Raw genomic sequence first — 19,803 nt, 5'->3', positions numbered from 1 at the left:
AGCAGTTTTAATTCAAATTAGGTCATTTCAGGAACATGGAAAGGTTAACTAAAATCTTCTATGCACTAAACAACTTTGAATGAAAAATAGTCTTTGGGGTATATGTGTGGATTTGATTGATTTCTGCATTTCCCAAATTCCTTACTCACAGTGGGCATTTATGTATCATTGCAATACTGATATTGGACGTGCTCAGCTTGACTCCTGAAGTGTGCTCTCTGATTAAACTAGTAATACCTAAGTATAAGATATTAACTTTAATGGATATAACGACGCAGTATGCTCTCTTGGGTTTCCATAATTAAACCGTTCTCAAGCCTTCGTTTTTTAAAAAACGCTTTTTTCAGATGTGTATTTAACACGCAGGATTATGTTCAATGTGACGTTGGTAGTTGGCCAGGATTTTTGCTCTATTCCATCTGGCTGTTAATCCCAAAGGTTGATGGGAAGAGAGTAAGCTGATCACCTGAATAAAACCAAGAACTGCAGATGCTAGAAATTTAAAAGGAATGTAGAAATTTTCGGAGAAACAGCACCTCAGATAGCATCTGTGGAGAGAAAGCCGAGTTAACGTTTCAGATGCAATGACCATTCGTCAGAACTAGTCATAGCTAGAAGAGGGTGATATATGTGCTGAAGACAGGGTGGGGAGAGGAAAGGAGTAAGAGGATAGTTGGAAATGGAGCCCAGAGGGAGATAGACAGTTAGGCAAGCAAAATGATGGATAATGGTAAACCAGAGAAAAAGAAAAGCTGATAATGGAGATTGACTGTGCTGAAATCATTCCGTGTGATAAGGCCTGGGTGGCGGGGTGGGTAAAGGATGTGTAAGGTCGTGTTTGAACCCCAAACCTACAGCAAACTTGGTTTAAGCCAACACCTTATGAACCTGCACACTCTATAAAGCAGCAAAAAATGATATATCTGAAATTTACTGTGTTATTGCAATGTCCAAGCCATCAGTTGAGGGTGGAGTTCATCGAATGCCCACAGTGGGGAAACAAGCCATTCTGCGCAACAAGTCCATACCGACTTTCAAAAGAACATCCTACCCGTCTCCATCTTCTTTTCCTCTCTTCCCCCCAAGTCTTACCTCCGCCCCAACCATTCTGTCCCTAGAACCCTGCATTTCCCACAGCTAATCTATCTAACTCACACATCCTTCGACACCATGGGCGATTTAGTGTGGCCAATCCCCCTAACTTGCACATTTTAGGATTGTGGGAGGAAGCTGCAACATCTGGAGGAAACCCACACAGACGTGGAGAATGTGTAAACCTTGACACGTAGTTGCCTGAGGCTGGAATTGAACCCAAGTCCCTAGCACTATGAGGCAGCTGTGCCAAACGCTGAGACACCATGCCGCTCCTAAGTGAAAAGATTCTCTGTGGGTAAGTTTGATTTAAGGCAAAGTTACATTATTATATAAGTGAGTTATGGTGCAAATAATGTTCAAGTGATGTGTACACCCCTGCATTACATTTCTATTACTTAGTGTATTGTACCTTGATTATATGGGCACTTGATCAACCGGAATATTTGATCAGCTGGCACACTCCTGGTTCTGGTGATGCAGATTAATAAAAGGTTTGAATTCAATATTGACTGAAGCTTGCAGGATCCCTTTGCAGAAAATGAAATGTTCTTTCAGCTTGTGCTGAGCTTTGCTGGAACACTTCAGCAAGCCTGAGACCAAACTTTTGGCTAGGGAACGTGGTCATGGGTTGAAGTGGCTGGTAACTGGAAGCTTGGGTTTGTTTTTGTGGACAGAATGTAGATGTTCCGCAAAGCAGTCACCCTGTTTTGTGTTTCGTCTTCCCAATGTAGAGGTGATCATATTGTGAGCAGCGAATACAGTAGACTACATTTGAAGTGCATGTAAATTGCTGCTTCCCCAGGAAGCTGTCTGGAGCCTTGGATGTTGGTGGGGTGCGGATGTGGAAGTAAACTGGCAGATCTTACACATTCTGAGTTTGCATGGGAAGGTGCTGTGAGGGTGTGGGTAGCTGTTGGGAGTGGAGGAGGAGTGGACAATATGTCTTGGAGGAAACAACAGTGCATGTGGAATGCTGCCAAAAGAGGGGATTGAAATATGTGCTTGGTGGCATCCCACTTGAAGTGGTGGATGCCCAATCTGTTTTTGGTTGAAGCTGTTCATGTTTTAGTTTTTTTTTAACAATGTCATTTCCTTAAAATAATTGCAAAGAACGAGTCCAAGTTTCAAAATCAGGTGCACAATAGGTCTCATTGCAAAAGTAATTGTCATAATAATCCCAGCAATGTTACTTCTTCCTCTGTGCAACTCAAGTTCAAAAATGTAGTTTTGAAGTGATGATGTTGCAAGAGAATTAAGTTTTGAGCTCATTTGCATGTCGCCAGGCCAAGATAAATAGGCAAATGAAATGTTTAAACTGCCAGGGAATTTACATATCCCGTATTGTTCCAGGATAGTATTCACAGTTTTCTTGTGTCAATAGTTTCGTTACTATGTTAAAAGGCACTACAAACATTGGGAGCCAATTTTCAGTTCCTAACTTCTGGGATTGCAAGCTAAACAGTCGCAAGTGTCAGTATGTCATTGAAAAAATTCTGTTTTATAGAAGAATGGCTGATTTAGAGATTGTGATGGTAAATAGCATCCTCTGTTTGACTTGATGTTACTGCTGTGCACAGTGAAATGGTCCCTTCCTTCCTATCTTACTACATGACCCTCCACCCTCTAACCCAATCAAGTAATTAATGAAGCATAGTTATTTTCAGTGAGCTAGGCAGTACTCTGCACCGAGTGACACTGCTGCCTGTCTCCATCTGTGTCCTTTGTATGGCATGCAGTCACACAACATTTTTGCAAAAGACAGCAAATCTCAGAAATGCATTCGAGCTGAAAAGATGGCAAAGAATCGGAGTGATAGGCCATTAATACGTATTGAATGATCACAAAAAAAAGCAGATCAATTGAAGGATTGACAAAAGAGAGACTGTGACAGAAGAATAAGTAGTGAGAATAGCTATATTGTTGTGAGAATGCTAAAAGATAGAGGGCGTGATCATGTGTTTTTAATGCAGCATCTCTAAACCAGTAAAGCAGAAGCTGAATGGTTTAAAAGCAGCCATGTAGCCAGTAAGGTTATGTGTGTAGGAGAGAGAGGGATGCATATATATTCAGTGTGTGTTTATGTCGCTGTGTCTGTAGGTTGTGCAAAACATTTGGGGACCAGCAGTTATAGCACAGAGGAAAGCGACTCAAAAGGGAGAGGAAGCTGGAGGAAAGCAAAAAGTGAGCAAAGTATTTTTTATGCAGCACCTTTGAAAGCAGCTATATTGTCTCGTGATTGTGGAGAACTGACATGAATCACCTCGATATGAACGACCAGTCAGAATATCAGCGGCTGTCGAGTGAGGAAGAGGAGGTATAACTGTATATTATAAATATATCTTGCATCTTGCAAAAATTATGGTATTAAAAATTATGTAATAATGTGGAACTGCAGAGATTAATAGTCTTTATTGCTTTGGAAATATTCTAGACACAGCTCATTGATTCAGCTTGATAAAGGCTAAATTTTTTTATCTTTTGTTGTGGAAAGAAATGTGTTTGCACTAGAATGCGTTTGCATATTTACGGGATGTGTCACTGGAAAGATCAGCATTTATTTCTTATCAGAGATAACCCTTGAAAAGGTGTTGATATTGGCTTTCTTGAATATAACTGATATGACCTCCTCAACTATTTCAGAGGACATTTAAGAGGCAAACAAGTGGCTATGGGCCTAGAGTCTCAAACAAGCCAAGCTGAATAATGGCTGGTATCACAAACAGGTTTACTGGTTTAGTAACATGAGAGGTGTGTCAGTATATCACCAAATAATTAAAAAATGTGCAGGTTAGGTGGTTTAGCCATGGGAAATGGGGAGTTACAGGGATAGGGTAAGGACGGGGTGGGTCTAGTTAGGATGCTTTTTGGAGAGGGGTCAATGTGGAACCAATGGGCCAAATGGCCTCCTTCAACACTGTAGGGATTCTACGAAGTAAAGAAGTAATACATTTCTTTAAAAATTAAAGGACTATTGCATTTAAATACATTTTTGTTTCATTCTTTGATGGTCATTCATGGAATGTGGACTTTGGCTGGGTCAGCATTTAGTGCCCATCATTTGTTGCCCTTGAGAAGGTGGTATGAGCTGCCTTCCTGAACTGCCACGATTCATGTGCTGCAGGTAGACCCACGATGCCATTTGGGATGGAATTCCAGGAATTTGACTCCATGACACTGAAGGGACGGGAATATATTTCCAAGTCATGATGGTGAGTGGATTGGAGGGGAACTTCCAATTGGTGAGGTTCCCAAACTCATCTGAAAGGCCCTTGGCCTTTTTGAGTTTATAGCAGTTGTGGATTTGTAAGGTGCTGTCTAGAGGGTTGTGGTGTCCTTCTATAGTACATCTTGTAGGTGGTACATAGCTGCCAACCTTGGCAGCATGGGGATGAATGTTTGTGGATGTGGTACCAATCAAGGGGCGTGCTTTGTTCTAGATTGTGTAGATCTTCTTGGGTGTTGTTGGACCATCATTCCTTCAGGCGAGTGTGGAATATTCCAACGTGGCTGATTTGTGTTTTGTTGAAGGTGGGCAAGCTTTGGAGGATCAGGATATGAGTTACCTGCTGCAGGATTCTGAGTCACCAACCTGTTTTGCAGCCACAATACTTGTAAGGCGAGTCCAGTTCAGTTTTTGGCCAATGTAATAACAAGGTGTTGATAATGGGGGGGATTAAATGATGGTAGTAGCATTAAATGGTGATGGTTAGATTCTCTCTTGTTGGAGGCGGTCATTTCTTCGCACTTGTGTAGAACATTTATTACTTGCCACAAATTGGCCCAAATCTGACTATTATCCAAGTCTTGCTGCATTTGGACATGGACTGCCTCAATATCTGATGGGTCACAAATGCTGCTGAACATTGTGTAACCATCAACCAACAACCATCAGACTTTATGGTGGCAAGAAGATCATTCACGAAGCAGCTGAAGATGGTTGAGCCTAGAACATTACCCTGAGGAATTCGTGCAGAGATGTCATGAGCCTGAGATGATAGATCTCAACAAACGTAACCATGTTTCTTTGTGCTAGGTATGAGTTCAACCAGTAGAGAATTTTTCTCCTCGTTCCTTTAGACTGGTCCTTGATGCTACACTCTTTCAATTCTGACCTCGATATTGAGGGCAATCACACTCACCTTGAGTTCAGTCATCTGGCTGTTTTTGAACCAAGGCTGTAATTAGTCCAGGAGCTGAGTGGCCCTGGCAGAACTCAAACTGAGGCTCAGTCAGTAGGTTATTTCTAAGCAAATGCTGCTTGATAGCACTGTTGATGACACCTTTACACAATGTTGAGAATCAGCCAAGGGTGTGGTAATCGGCTGAATTGGATTAGGAACAAAAACAAGGTTGCTGGAAAAGCTCAGCAGGTCTGGCAGCATCTGTGAAGGAGAAAACAGTGTTAATGTTTTGGATCCGGTGACCCTCAGAATTGGATTAGATTAGCACTGTTTTTTTGAGTAGGGTGTTGTAGTACTGGGCCAACTTGGCATGGCTTGATCAAGAACATAAGTCTTCAGTGCTGTGCTAAGGAATATTGCCTTTGCTGTACTCTGCCTTCAGCGTGATGTCATGTTGGAGTGGATTGACTTGGCTGAAGACTGGCATCTGGGGCAGCTAGGATATGCATTAAAGACTGAAATGGGTCATCCGTGTGCAACTTCTGGCTGGAGGTTGTTTCAAAGATTTTTAAGATTTTTTTGTACTGAAGTGTTGAGCACCACCTCCATTTGAGGATAGAGCCATCCCTTCCAGTGAATTGTTTAATTGTCCACCACCAATGACTGAATGTGGCCTGACTGCAGAGCTTAGATTTGTTTCGTTGGTGAAATTGCTTAATCTGGCCTGTGACTTCTATTTGCGTGCCAGACTGTGTTGAAGATTTTTATAGCTCTACCTCTACCAGGTGGACACCTAATTTTTAGGATTGCCTGATGCTGCTTCTGGCATGCCCTTCTTCACTCTTGAGCCACTTTTGATCCTCGGGTTGATGGTAATGGGAGATTGGGGAATATGTCATACCATGAGGCTCCAGAATGTTTGTTCGAAGACAACTGTCCTGATGCTGATGGCCATACCTCCTTTTGGTTACCTAATGTTATGTTTCTGCATCTTTGAGAAATCACTTAGAATGGTAGTAGTGCCACAGAATATGATAGAGGATATCCTAAATGCGACGATGGGACTTGGTCTGTGTGGTGGTCCACCTGCCAATACTCGAGGATGTTTGTATCTGCGGCAGGCTGATTGATGGTCAAGTAGGTTTTTTATCCCTCTGTTTATTCCTTCATTTCCTGTGTGGTCCCAATCTAGAAGCTACGTCTTTTGGGATTTGACTAGTCGAATAGATAGTGGTTCTGCCAAGCTGATCATGGTGGATGATATTGAATACGTTCTGTAACCTTGTCACGCTCTGTTTCAACCAAGTGATATTTAACGTTATGATTGATCAGGTGAAGGGTGGAGCATGCTGAGGAGTAGTAATTAGTGGTAATCAGCAAGTGGTTTCCATGGCTATACGTAAAGTGATGCCATGACACTGACTGGAATCTGGAGTCAAGTTTGGGGGCTCCCAGGGCAACTCATTGCCAACTGTGTATCACTTTGCAATCTCCACTGCTGGGCCTGTCTTGCTGGTATGACAAGCCTAGGGGTGGTGATGGTGTGTTCTGTATGAGTCTGAGAGTATGACTATGTTGAGCTGTTGCTTGAATCGGATGTAACATAGCTCTCCCACTTTTGGCTGTAGCTCCCAGATGTTGGTAAGGAGCATGTAGTAAGGTTGGAAGGGCTGAGTCAGTTAAATGTCTAGATTGATGCCAGTTATTCTGACTGGTTTCATTCCCTTTTTTTTTGAGACTGTGTGTGTTTAGCGGTTTCCTAACTGGCTTGCTAAGAGACATCCACATTGCTGTGGGTCTGATGTCATTTGTAAGCAGGACCAGGTGAGGACAGCATATGCCCTAAGCTAAAGGACATTAGTGAACAATATGGCCTTTTGCACAATCAACAATGTTGTGTTGATTATCTTTAAATCCCAGAGTTTTATTGAATTCAGATTCAACCATCTGGCATGGTCGGAGTCTAATCTGGGTCTCCAGAACATTGGATTAATCCACCAACAACAATACCATTGGGCCTCCATCGCTTCCCTTTTTATTCTTTCATGGCATGAGGATGCCACTGGCAAGGCTGGCATTTGTCATGCATCCTTATTTGCCCTTGAACTGAGTAGCTTCATAGACCATTTCAGAGGGCAGCTTTCAGAGTCAATCACATTGCATTTGCACACTATAGCATTTTGCAGTAGCAAATTGAAAAAGTGCTTGTATTGTGATGTGATAACAAGGTGTAGAACTGGATGAACACGAGACCGAGCAGGAAAGCTGATGTTTCGGGCCTTGACCCTTGTTCAGAAATTTCTGAAGAAGGGCCTAGGCCTGAAACATCAGCTTTGCTGTTTGGCCTGCTGTGTGCATCCAGCTCTACACCTTGTTATTTCAGATTTTCCAGCATCTGCAGTTCCTACTATCTCATTATTGTGTTGTGGCTGGTTTGTGGCAATGTTACACTTGTATGCTGGATTAGGAGCTTGAATTTTGATTATCTTTTTCAGGTGTATTTACTTGACAACCTTACACCTCCAAAGGGTTACTGAATTTTGCAGCTGTTTCCTGAGGTGTGCTGAGGGGCAGATCACAAGAATCAACTTGCATTGAATTTTTTTGCGGCTAAGAAATAAATCACCTGCTCCTATTTTGCACTGATTTTTTTAAATTAAAGTAAGCATGAAATTCCGTTCAGAGCTAACAAGCACTATGATTTGTTTCAACGAACTTGTTTCCTGCTCCATTTCGCTGTTGCAGTGAAAAACATGCTTGTTTAATGACGATGATATTCTGAGTAAAAATATTTGTTTCCATCAAAAAAATTAGATGAGTAAGGTGTTGGTAGAAAATCATTGGAAAATACGTTCTCTTCCTTTTATATTGCAGTTGGAAGGCCTATGAAATCATTTGTCATGAAACAATTACATTTCTCCAACCACCTCCGCACTCTGGTTTCAATTTTAATGATTCCTGCAGGGCGGCAGTAAGCCTGTTGCCATAGTAATTGTCGCTGAAAATCCTGTTTAAGTACCCTGAAATCTATTCATTTCTATTATATATGTTCTAATAGTATTCAGATTTGCCCCAGTCTCTCTTCCAGGACAGGTTGAATAAAAACATTCAAAGTATTACATTTCTTTATTCAATATTACAGCAGAAAGTGATTACCAAGATTTATTAATGATAGTTGGCTTGATTAGAAGAAACCAGTTTGTTGTGAAATCGTCTTGTTTAGCATTAGATTTAATCGCCTAGGGATGAATGAAATTGAATCGGAGCAGTAATTGCTCAATGCAATGGTTGCAGAGTACACTCACCTTGAGATTGATCAAAGTGAAGGTGTAATCACTTGTTGCTGGCGATGACCTATTTAAAGATTGCACAGTTTTTTTCCCTGTTAACACATTGCCGAGCTGGTTCGCTACTCCTGCAAGTGCTTTGTGTAAGAACTGTGGTGGCCATCATGCTTTGCAACATTGATTACGATTACACAGAAAGTAATACACTCAACCTAGAAAACCATCCCGATGTTTGTTATTTAAATGTTTTCACACATTTTGTGATAGAGTGCTGTCAGCCTTCTCTACGCAGACATTTAAGGTAACTACGAATTTGAGCAATTTTTCTACTGAGTCTCAATGCCAGAGAAGCATGTCATTAAAGGAAATAATTTTATATTGGACAGTACTTAATCAGTGACAAAGGATTTCAAGGATCATCTAAAGTTCAAATGCACATTAGAATGGATAGCTGAGATAACAAGGTGTACAGCTGGATGGATACAGCAGGCCGAGCAGGTACAGAGGAACAGGAAAGCTGACGTTTCTGGTCTGGACCCTTCTTCAGAAAGCTTGTTCTTTTTTTTTAATTTAATGTTATGAACGTTGTCGGCAAGGCCAGTATTTATTGGCCACCCTGAATTACTTTTGAGAAGGTGGTGGTAAACTTACCCCTTGAACAAGCATGGTCCATACAGTTCAGATACTCCCATAGGGTGTTTCCTGCAGCGGTTTTATGCAACTGAGCGGTCTGCTGCTTCATTGTAGAGGGCAGTTAGATGGCCCTGGTATCTCGCACAAACCAGACTGTGTATCGATGCTCCCAGGATGAGGCATTCCACTCCTGTACATCTCAGATGTCCTCATTTTTCAAGGACCGCAATCTCCTCATCCTCCAACTCCCGGTGGTCGAGAATGCCCTCAACCGTATTTCCCGCATATCGTCCCTAACATCCCCTCCCCGCAATAACAGTAAAAACAGAATCACCCTCGTCCTCATGTACCACCCCACAAACCTCCGGATCCAGTGCATCATCCTCTGACACTTCCGCCATCTACAATTCGACCCCACCACCAAAGACATTTTTCCTTCCCCACCCTTATCCGTTTTCTGGAGGGACCACTCTCGCTGTGACTCCTTTGACCGCTCCACACTCCCCTCCTGCCCCGCACCACCTGGCACTTTTCCCTGCAACCACAGAAAGTACTACACCTGCCCCTATACCTCCCCCCTCACCCCCATCCCAGGCCCCAAGAAGACTTTCCACATCAAGCAGGTGTTCACCTGCACATCTGCTTATGTGGTATACTGCATCGGCTGTTCCCGTTGTGGCCCCCTCTACATCGGGGACACCAAGCAGAGGCTTGGGGCCCACTTTGCAGAACACCCATGCTCGGTTCACGCTAAATAATTGCACCTCCCAGTTGTGAACCATTTCAATTCCCCCTCCCATTTCGTGGACGACATGTCCATCCTGGGCCTCCTGCAGTGCCACAACGATGCTACTCGAAGGTTGCAGGAACAGCAACTCCAATTCCATTTGGGAACCCTGCAGCCCAATGGTATCATTGTGGACTTCACAAGCTTCATAATCTCCCCTCCCCTTACTGCATCCCAAAACCAGCCCAGCCCGTCTCCCTAACCTGTCCTTCCTCCCACCCATCTCCCCCCTCCTACCTCAAGCCCCAACCTCATCTCCTACTTGCTAACCTTATCCCACCCCCTTGACCTGTCTGTCCTCCCTGGACTACCTGTCACCTCCCTACCTCCCCAGACTCCAACCCCGCATCTTTGACCTGTCTGTCTCCTCTCCACCTATCTTTTCCTCTATCCATCTTCTATCCACCTTACCCCCCAACATTTATTTCAGAACCCCCTTCCCCTCCTCCATTTCTGAAGAAGGGCCTAGGCCTGAAATGTCAGTTTTCCTGCTCCTCAGATGCTGCTTGACTTGTTGTATTCATCCAGCTCTACACCTTGCTATCTCAGATTCTCCAGCATCTGCAGTTCCTACTATCACTGTGTATAGATGGCATATATCCTCCCTTGAGCAGTAATGAACCAGAATAGGTTTTTAATGACAGTTTAGTAGTTTCATGATTATTATTAATAAGGCTGGTATTTTATTCCATAGTAGTTAATTAATTGAATTTAAATTACTTCACCTACTGTGAGGTATTTGGATTTGCATCTGAAACATTAGCCCAGAGGTCTTTAGATTACTGCAGTAACATTACTACAAGAAAGTAAGGTACTGAAGCAGATGGATACGACTTGGCTCATTTGCCTATTCCACCACTCAGCTGCACTTTCCTGCCTTTTTTCCATACTCCTTGGTACTTTTACTGATGAAAAATCTGTCTGTCTCAGTCTTGAATATTTTTAATCTCACCTCCAATAGCTCCCTGCAGTAAAAATCTACAGATTTACTTCCCTCAAAGAGAATAAGTTCCTACTTATCCTTGTCTTCAATGGGCAACTCCCTTCCTCCTGAAATTATGTTCACTGGTTACATTGGCCAATTTTCCAAAGTCTGGGATTTTTCCAGAATCAATACATTTTTAGAAGATTTCTATTGCAAACACTGTAGTTACTTCCTACAATTTTATGGATGTATCCCATCAGGTCCAGGGCTAAGGGCTGATATGAGATTGTTATTTCCTCAACTCATTTTCTCAGGGATCTATGTTCACTGCAGCCTCTATCCTTATACATTTAAAGAAGCTTTTATGATCCATTTTGATGTTATCCATTGATGTCCCCTCAAGGTTTATTTTCTCTGTCCTCTTTTGTTAATCTTTTGGTTTTTAAACCTTTGCCTGTCCTCTGATCTACTATTATTTTTTTGCCACATTGTATGTTTTGTATTTCAGTTTGATGCTGTCCTCAATTTGGTTAACCAAAGTTTATTTCCTTCCTGGAATCTTTCTGTTGTCACTTGAGAGTCAGGACGTATTTTCTTAAATGTCTGCCACTGTTCCTCAAGTATTCTTTCTGCTGAACTCATTTCCCTGTTCACTCCAGATAACTCTGCCCTCATTCCTTTGTAAATGCTCTTTTTAAGTTCAGTGCAGTTGCTTCTGACCCAGGCTTCTCACTCTGAAACTGAATGCTAAAGTTTACATGTTATGGTCACAGTTTCCTCAGATCTTTTGCACTAAGGCCTATTAAACCTGACCCCTTACACATTACCAGATTCAAAATAACATGATTCCAAATTGGATCCACAAGATGTCATTCTAGGAAACTGTTCCAAGTACTCTTCATTATTTGTTCCTTGTTCCATAAAGCCGTAGGATATAGAAGCAGAATAAGGCCATTCTTTTATCAAGTCTGCTGTGCCAAACAATCAAGCTGATGTATTTTTCAATTCATTCTACTGCCTTCTCCCCACAAGCCTTGATTCCCTTACTAATCAAGAACCTATCTATCTCTGTCTTAAATATACTAAATGACTTGGCCTTCACAACATTCTGTCAGCCAGTTATCATATTCATCACCCACTAGCTGAAGAAATTCCTCCTTATCTCATTTCTAAAGGGCCGTTGCTTCATTCTGAGGCTGTGTCTGTAGGTGCCATTCCCTCCTACTAAGGGAAACATCTTCTCCATGCCCATTGTATCCAGGTCTCTCAATATGCTGTAAGTTTCAATGAGATCCCCCTTTACCTTTCTAAACTTCACTGAGCACAGACCCAGATCCTCAACCACCCCTCAGATGACCAGCCCTTCAACCCAGAGATCATAGCTGTAAAACCTCCTGTGGACCCTGGTATCCTCCCTCGCCCCCCCCCCCAAAAAAAAATTGCACACCTTGCTTACATGTTTCCCAAAGCCACTCTCAATATTCCAAATATGGTGTGACCAGAGCTTTATACAGCCTCTGCAGTATATCCCTTCTCTTGTATTCTAGCCATCTCAAAATGAATACTGACGATGTGTTTGTCTTCTTAACTGTCAACTGAATTATTGTCAGGGCCCAAAGCCTTTGTAGTGTCCTGTGTCTTCAGCTATGTCTTGATATTTTATGAATGATTTAAATTGTTTGAGGACCGACATCTGTGATGTTGGCAACCTCAAGACAAGGCAGCAATAGATCATTCACTTGGGCATTAATGGCCGAAGGTAGTTGCAGATGCTTCAGCATTACCTTTTGCACAGATGTTCTGGGTTCCGCCAGTGTTGCCGATGGGGATATTTGTACAGCCATCTCCTCCAGTGAATGATTTAATTGTCCTCTACCATTTGTGTTTGGATGTGGCAGGGCTGCAGAGTTTTGACCCGATTTATTCATTGTAGAATCAGTTCGTCCTATACTGCATGCTATTTCTTTTATTTGGCACACAAGTAGTCCTGTGTTGTAGCTTCATTTGCAACCACCACTGGCATATACCCTCTTGTATCTCTCTTTTTAAATAGTATACTGCTGACCCATTCTTCCTGCCAAAGTATGCAAGCTAACATTTTTCATTTTGTGGTTCATCTGCCAATTTTTACAAACTCTCTTAACTATATGCCTTTGCTGACTCCTTATGTCTTTTTTGCAGCTTACTTTGCTATTTACCTTTTGTGTTATCAGCATATTTAACAGACGGACAGACATTTGATTCTTTAATCCAATAGAATAGAAATTACAAGTTGTTGCAACCCCAGCATCAATCCTGGTGACACTCCATTCGTCACAAATTTCCAACCCCAAAATGAGCTACTTTGCGTTTCCTGTCAGCTAACTGACCTTCTTTCAATGCTGTTATGTTACTGACTACACCATGATCTCTTGTCTGGTGCAGCAACCTTTGTGATGTAGCATCTTGCCAGAAACCACTTAATCCTTTATCCACATTACATGTTAGTTCCTATAAAAAATACTCATTTCTGAAGAAGGGTATCGACCTGAAATGTCAGATTTGCTGCTATTCTGATACTGCTTGGCCTGCTGTGTTCATCCAGCTCTATACCTTGTTATCTCAGATTCTCCGGCATTGTCAGTTCCTACTATCTCTAGTTCGTAAAACATGTTTTTGTTAACACAAAATATGCTGACTGTGTGACGTTGAGATTTTCTAAATGTCTTGCTGTATCTAACCTAATAAAGTAGTCCATTATTCTCCGTACAACGAGCTTGTAGTTCCCTGCTTTCAAATATTCCTCCTTTTCTTGAATGAACAAGTTATGTTCACTCTTTTGTAATCTGTTGGGACCTTTCCTCATTCTAGGGAAATTTGAAAATTAAAGCCAATACATGAACTATATAAACAGCAGCTTGTTCTAAGACTCCAGGATGAGGGTCCTTAGCTTCTGGAAACCTGTCAGCTTTTATTTTGAGTGATGGTTTTCAGTACCCTTTCCCTGGTGAATCTAATTGTTTTAAGTTTCTCCCTCCTTTTCACCCACTGATTCATAATTATTTCCGGAATGTTATTAGTAATCTGTACTATATAGACAGACATATGATATTTGTTCGATTTATCTGCCATTTCCTTATTTTCCATCATTAATTCCCCAGACACTGTTTCCGGAGAACCAGTGTCAACTTCACTTTTGTTTAAGTTTTTTTATTGGCTTGTGTGATTGCATTATGATGAACTTACATTCAATGAGCATGGCCCTGAGTTTCTAGTAGCGTGCACTTTTGATTCTCTACCTTACTGCTGTGTTGACATCTTTCTCCTGCAGTGTTCTAGAGAAACTGAGTGTAACTTTGAGGAACAGCACCTCATCATCATTCACTGAAGTACTTTACAGACATTTGCAGTTAATATTAACTCACCAGTACCAGCAACTCATGAGATTCAAACCACTGTGGAAGTCCAGACCACTTGTCTCACAGTTGAATCACCTGAGGTTTAATATGTTCTTAAGACAGATCGGTTACACTTTGTTTAGAACCAAAGCAAATAGTTTGCAGTGGGTAACTGCCAAAGATGTTCATTGCTCAGCCCATTGAGTGTAGGAGTTGGGAAGTCATTCTGCAATTGTACAGGACGCTGGTGAGGCCACTTTTTGGAATACTGTGTACAGTCCTGGTCGCCCTGCTACAAGAAGGATATTAAATTCCACAAAAGTTTTTTTTACAAGGACATTGCCAGGACCGGAATGTTTGAGTTTTATAAGGAGATGCTTGATAGGCTAGGACATTTTTCACTGGAATGTAGGAGGTGGAGGGTGTCCTTTCGCGAGGGCCATAGGGTGAAGAGCAAAGGTTTCTGTAGGGTAGGAGAGTTCAAAACTACAGGGCACATTTTTAAGGTGAGAGGACAAAGACTTGAAGGTGACCTGAGAGGCTTTTTTGTTCCACACGTGATGGTTCTTGCGTGGAATGAAATGCTTGAGGAAATGGTAGCTGGAGGCACAGTTACAATATTTAAGATATTTTTGGACAGATACATAAGTAGAAATGTTTTAGAGGAATATGGGCCAAGCACAGGCAAATGAGACTAATTTAATTTGAAAAACTTATTTGGCATAGATGATTTGTACTGTAGGATCTGTTTTTTGTGCTGCTTGACTCTGTGCAACCATAAGAGTTGCAAAAGACCATTATCCAGTCCTGACAGTATTAAAGACGTTCTTGAGAACGTTTGTTTATTTTGGTTGTACAGAACAAACTTAGTACATTATGGCCAGTCATTTCTAGGGGAGGACAAGTCGTAATACCAAAAGCATTATCCCACGATATCATGACTATGTTACACTGGGAATTGGATGCACAAGAAGGATAGGGCGTAATCTGTGTGCTGGCCGGGGTGAATCAGGTTAGTCAATGACTCATGAATGTGAAGCATGCCAACTTATTGACCCCAACTACAACAATACATCCACATGATGTTCTAACAGTTAGTTGGACAAAAATAGCAACAAACCTATTCAAAGTGTATGGAGAACGTTATGTATTTGTGACAGATTCCTTCTCCAAATTTCCCATTGTCGCAGCATAGCAACAAGAGACCAACTATTGCTGACACAATGACCCTGTTTTCAGTTTATTCAGTGACCTGGAATGACTGGTGCCTGACAACAGACTGCGGATCACTGGCAAATCATTTCAAGATGTTGCTCAATTTGTAGTTGTATCAGATTGTTGCCCCACTATCCTCATTCAGATCATCCTGTAGAGTCTGTGGTATGTTTTATCATATTAATGGCCAACAAATGTCAAGTACTGCAAAAACAATTTTTTACGTTGCATTGCTGCATTTTTATATGTCCCAATCAAGAAGGGATTACCATGTTCACCATAATGTACGACGGGAAGGAAAGTGCAAATTACCTTGCCCAGCAACCAATTATCTAACGATTCTGAGACACAAGACCTTCTTTGTCAGAGACGAAAGAGAATGAGAGAGAGAGATGACCAGTAAACTTGCAGAATTTGTTTGACTGGGCAGCGAGAGTTCCAAATACAAATACATAGATACTAGCAAAGATTTCTAGGTTTTTACATCTAGCCTAGATAGTACAAATTCATTGGTATGCTGCTGACGGAAGCCAGCTCACCTGATGTGCGACGTTCCAATCATGCATCAAGACAGTGAGGAAGAAAGCTTTAATAATGGTGATTGTGCCATGATGCAAGACCAAGTAAAAATTAGAAAGACTTATCCGTTGGATGATGCTTTTGGTCACTTGTCCTCATATCGAGTGAAGTGACTTCAGCTGTTGTTACATAAAGGTTCTTTATATTTGAAATCTGTCATAAGCACAGCTTTGTTTTGCAAAGTCAAGTTGAATGTCACTGAAATATCTTGGTACCAAACTAATCGGCCTCTACTTCTCTGGATGTGGCTTACTGCCTTTTTGCATATCTAAATAACACGAGTACCTTTCAAATCTGAGGGGAAAATCTTGAGTGAGCTGTTAATGTTGTAGGTGCACTTCCCATCCATGGGTGAATTTAATCAGGAGCAACAATCTAACATTAAAAATATTCTCTATAGAATAATATCCCCAGCTGTTTCAATTATTTCTACTCTCCTATCTCAAGTAGAATCCATAGCTGGCTGCGTAGCATTGTCCACTGGCATGGTAACATATATAAAGTCGCCATTTAACAATATGGCCAAACTTGGGAATTGATTTAAATCTGTATTTGGGTTTCTTTCAGTGGTGTGAACATTTTTTTTGCCCCAGGTATTTCCTTCCTTCTCTTGCCCGTTGAATGCTATACCGAGATCCTGCAAAAGAGAAGTGGGTTGGAAAGGTCATGTGGCCACTGACCAGAATAGATGAAGAGGGAACACTGACAGCAGAATTACTTGAATTCATAATCTGATTCAGAAAATGTTAAAACAAACTTTGCTGTAACAACAAAAGACTTGCAGCTTTTGAGAGGCCGTGGAAATTTGTGAAAATTTAGAAAGCCCTATTCATGTGCTGCACTGAAAAGAGGAACTTGCTGTAATAGAACGCATAGTATGTTCAGGAGAAAGGAAGTCTTTAGTGGGGGCCCAATATTGGTGCTAGTGGACATTTACAGCACTACTGAAGTTATTTTACAGCTACAAAGCCACCATAGCAATTCTTAATCTGAGGAGATTGACAGCAAATAAGTAACGTAGTTTAATAAAATCAGAATGCTCTTTAAAAAAAAACACAAAGTACTCTAGTTGAACAATCCAATTTGTGACTTTCACAAGTACATTAAAGAACTAGGTAGTGATTGACATTGTTGCTAAATATCTCATTCTGTCTAATTCTTGACTTGCTATGTCAAAAGATAATATTTTAATGCAAACAGTCAAGTTATATGATTTAAAAGAATCCTAGAGTAACTCGACGGGTCTGGTTGCAACACAGAAACAGAGTTATTGCAGTGTTAGTGTTTTGAGTTTAATATGATTTTTCTTTGGAACTGAAGAGTTCTGGAAAAATTCATGCTTTGTATGCTGTGGATCAGAGGTGGGGGGAGCAGCGAAGAGCAAAGATAGATGCCCCAGAACAAAAGGCAAGGGGAGTGCTAACTGTACTACTGTAAAGATATAGATAAAGATGGTGTTAATGGTAGGTGGTAACATTAAAAATGGGTCAGCTCTGCTGAGAGGAAGTCCATGCAAATGAAACACTGATTATCCCCCACCCTTAATCAAACGGAGGATACAGCTTCTAGCGTGAAGTTATTGAATTTTTGTGAGTCGTGAAGGCCAAAAAGTTTCTAAGCGGAAAATAAGGTGCTGCTTACATTAGGCTTTGCTTGAACACTGCCTCTGACCTTGGCCAGGCATGATGATATGAGTCCAAGAAGGTGATTTGAAATAGCAAGCGACTGGAACGTTGGAGTCATATTTGTGGAGAGAGCAGTTCTGTTTTGTTGGGGTCCAACTGATCCTTGTGGTACCCCACTAGCCATTGGCTGGCAGTCAGAAAACGACTCACTTATTTGTGCTCTTTGTTTCCTGTTTGTCAACCAGTTCTCTAGCCATGATAGATACCATCCCTAATCCCCCACACTTCAATATTATATGCTACTGTCTGTTGTGGGATCTTATTAAAAGCCTTCTGAAGGTCCAAGTAAACCACATCCTCTGTCAGCAGCACCCACCCAGCAACCCCGACCAAAATATCAGCTCTACTCATTGCATCCTCTCAAAGTTATGGTATTTTTGTCAAGCAGGATTTCCCTTTTGAAATCCATGCTGACTATTCCTGGATCTGACATTGTTTTCCAAGTGCTTTGCTATTAAATCATTTCTAATCAATTCTTGCAATATCCCTGCTTCCTGTGTCTGGCTAACTGGTCTATAATTTCTGTTTTCTCCGTATCTCAATTTTTAAAAATAGTGCGGTTACATTAACTGTATTCCAATACATAGGATCTGTTCCAGATCCTATAGTATCTTGAAAGATGGCCTTCAACGCATTCAGTATTTCTAGGCTCACTTTCTTAAATACTCAAGGGTGGAGATGATCCATGATTTGGAGTTTTATTTTAATGGCCTTTAATCCCATTAATTTCCCCACAGAATTTCCTTACTACTACTGAGTTCCTTCAGCTCCTCCCCCTCACTGGATCCTGTGTTTCCAAACTTTTGTTTTGGGAACATTATTTGTGTCATCCTTTGTGGAGACAGAACCAAAACATGTCCTTAATTGGTCTGCCAGTTCTTCATTCTCCATTAAAACTTCCCTTGTTTGTGATAGTATGGGACTTATGTTTATCTTCACTAATCTTTTTCTCCTCAATTAACGAGGGGGGAAAAATAGCCAAGGTAGGAAGAAATAAGTTCAGTGGGGCACAAACTGGATGAAATGATGATCCTACTGGGGCAGTGCCGTTTATGGATTTTGAGAAGTGGGCGGTGCAGAGTTTGGAGACTGGTGGGTAGATGAGGTCAGTGTATAATTTTCTGTGTTAAAGTAATCTGGACTGCGTGTTACCCCAGTGGTGTTCTATTTTTTAATACCTCAACAACTGAACTATCACTTTCAACCGAAATCGTGTTCATCTTAAAAGTTGGGAAAAAGTGGTGACCTGCTTGCCTTATGGAATCCTGCCATCTACTGGATAATCATAAAATGAATTGCAAGTAACTGGAATCTGACCAGGCCAGTGTATTCTGTCTTCCAAGGCAGGTGAGAAATAGCCAGTGGCTTGTGGAGAGTTATAACAAGGTGGAACCTGTCAACTACAAAAGAGGAGAAGCTGATAGAAGTCAAGGGGCTTTTTTGTTTTAGAGCTGCTGTGTCCTAAGTATACCTGTGCTCTTTAAAGCTATTGCCACATTCCTGTTGAGTGGTTGAGTGACAACAAGGGTGACTGAAATAATAACCTAAGATAATGAAATGTGAGGCTGGATGAACACAGCAGGCCCAGCAGCATCTCAGGAGCACAAAAGCTGACGTTTCGGGCCTAGACCCTTCATCAGAGAGGGGAATGGGGAGAGGGTTCTGGAATAAATAGGGAGAGAGGCAGACCGAAGATGGAGAAAAAAGAAGATAGGTGGAGAGGAGAGTATAGGTGGGGAGGTAGGGAGGGGATAGGTCAGTCCAGGGAAGATGGACAGGTCAAGGAGGTGGGATGAGGTTAGTCGGTAGGAGATGGAGGTGCGGCTTGGGGTGGGAGGAAGGGATGGGTGAGAGGAAGAACAGGTTAGGGAGGCAGACACAGGTTGGACTGGTTTTGGGATGCAGTGGGTGGAGGGGAAGAGCTGGGCTGGTTTTGGAATGTGGTGGGGGAAGGGGAGATTTTGAAGCTGGTGAAGTCCACATTGATACCATTGGGCTGCAGGGTTCCCAAGCGGAATATGAGTTGCTGTTCCTGCAACCTTCAGGTGGCATCATTGTGGCACTGCAGGAGGCCCATGATGGACATGTCATCTAAAGAA

The 19,803-nt window shown here is 41.7% G+C and overlaps 1 protein-coding gene across 4 annotated transcripts in view; it reads left to right on the top strand.

Annotated features, from left to right (window-relative positions):
* The first annotated feature begins 3,094 nt into the window (after positions 1-3,094).
* The window catches only part of tnk2b (tyrosine kinase, non-receptor, 2b), a 178,832-nt gene continuing 162,123 nt past the window's right edge, over positions 3,095-19,803 (top strand). For all 4 annotated transcript variants that reach the window (XM_048542028.2, XM_048542025.2, XM_048542027.2 and 1 more), the window contains exon 1: positions 3,095-3,409. In XM_048542028.2, the coding sequence (XP_048397985.2) occupies positions 3,347-3,409 (63 nt within the window). In that variant the 5' untranslated portion in view covers positions 3,095-3,346. The remainder of the gene's footprint in view (positions 3,410-19,803) is intronic.

Source organism: Stegostoma tigrinum, chromosome 14 (genome assembly GCF_030684315.1).
Source record: "Stegostoma tigrinum isolate sSteTig4 chromosome 14, sSteTig4.hap1, whole genome shotgun sequence".
In the NCBI taxonomy this organism is placed as follows: Eukaryota; Metazoa; Chordata; class Chondrichthyes; order Orectolobiformes; family Stegostomatidae; genus Stegostoma; species Stegostoma tigrinum.
The sequence above is the reverse complement of the archived record's forward strand: the minus strand, read 5'-3'. Positions and strand labels throughout refer to the sequence as shown.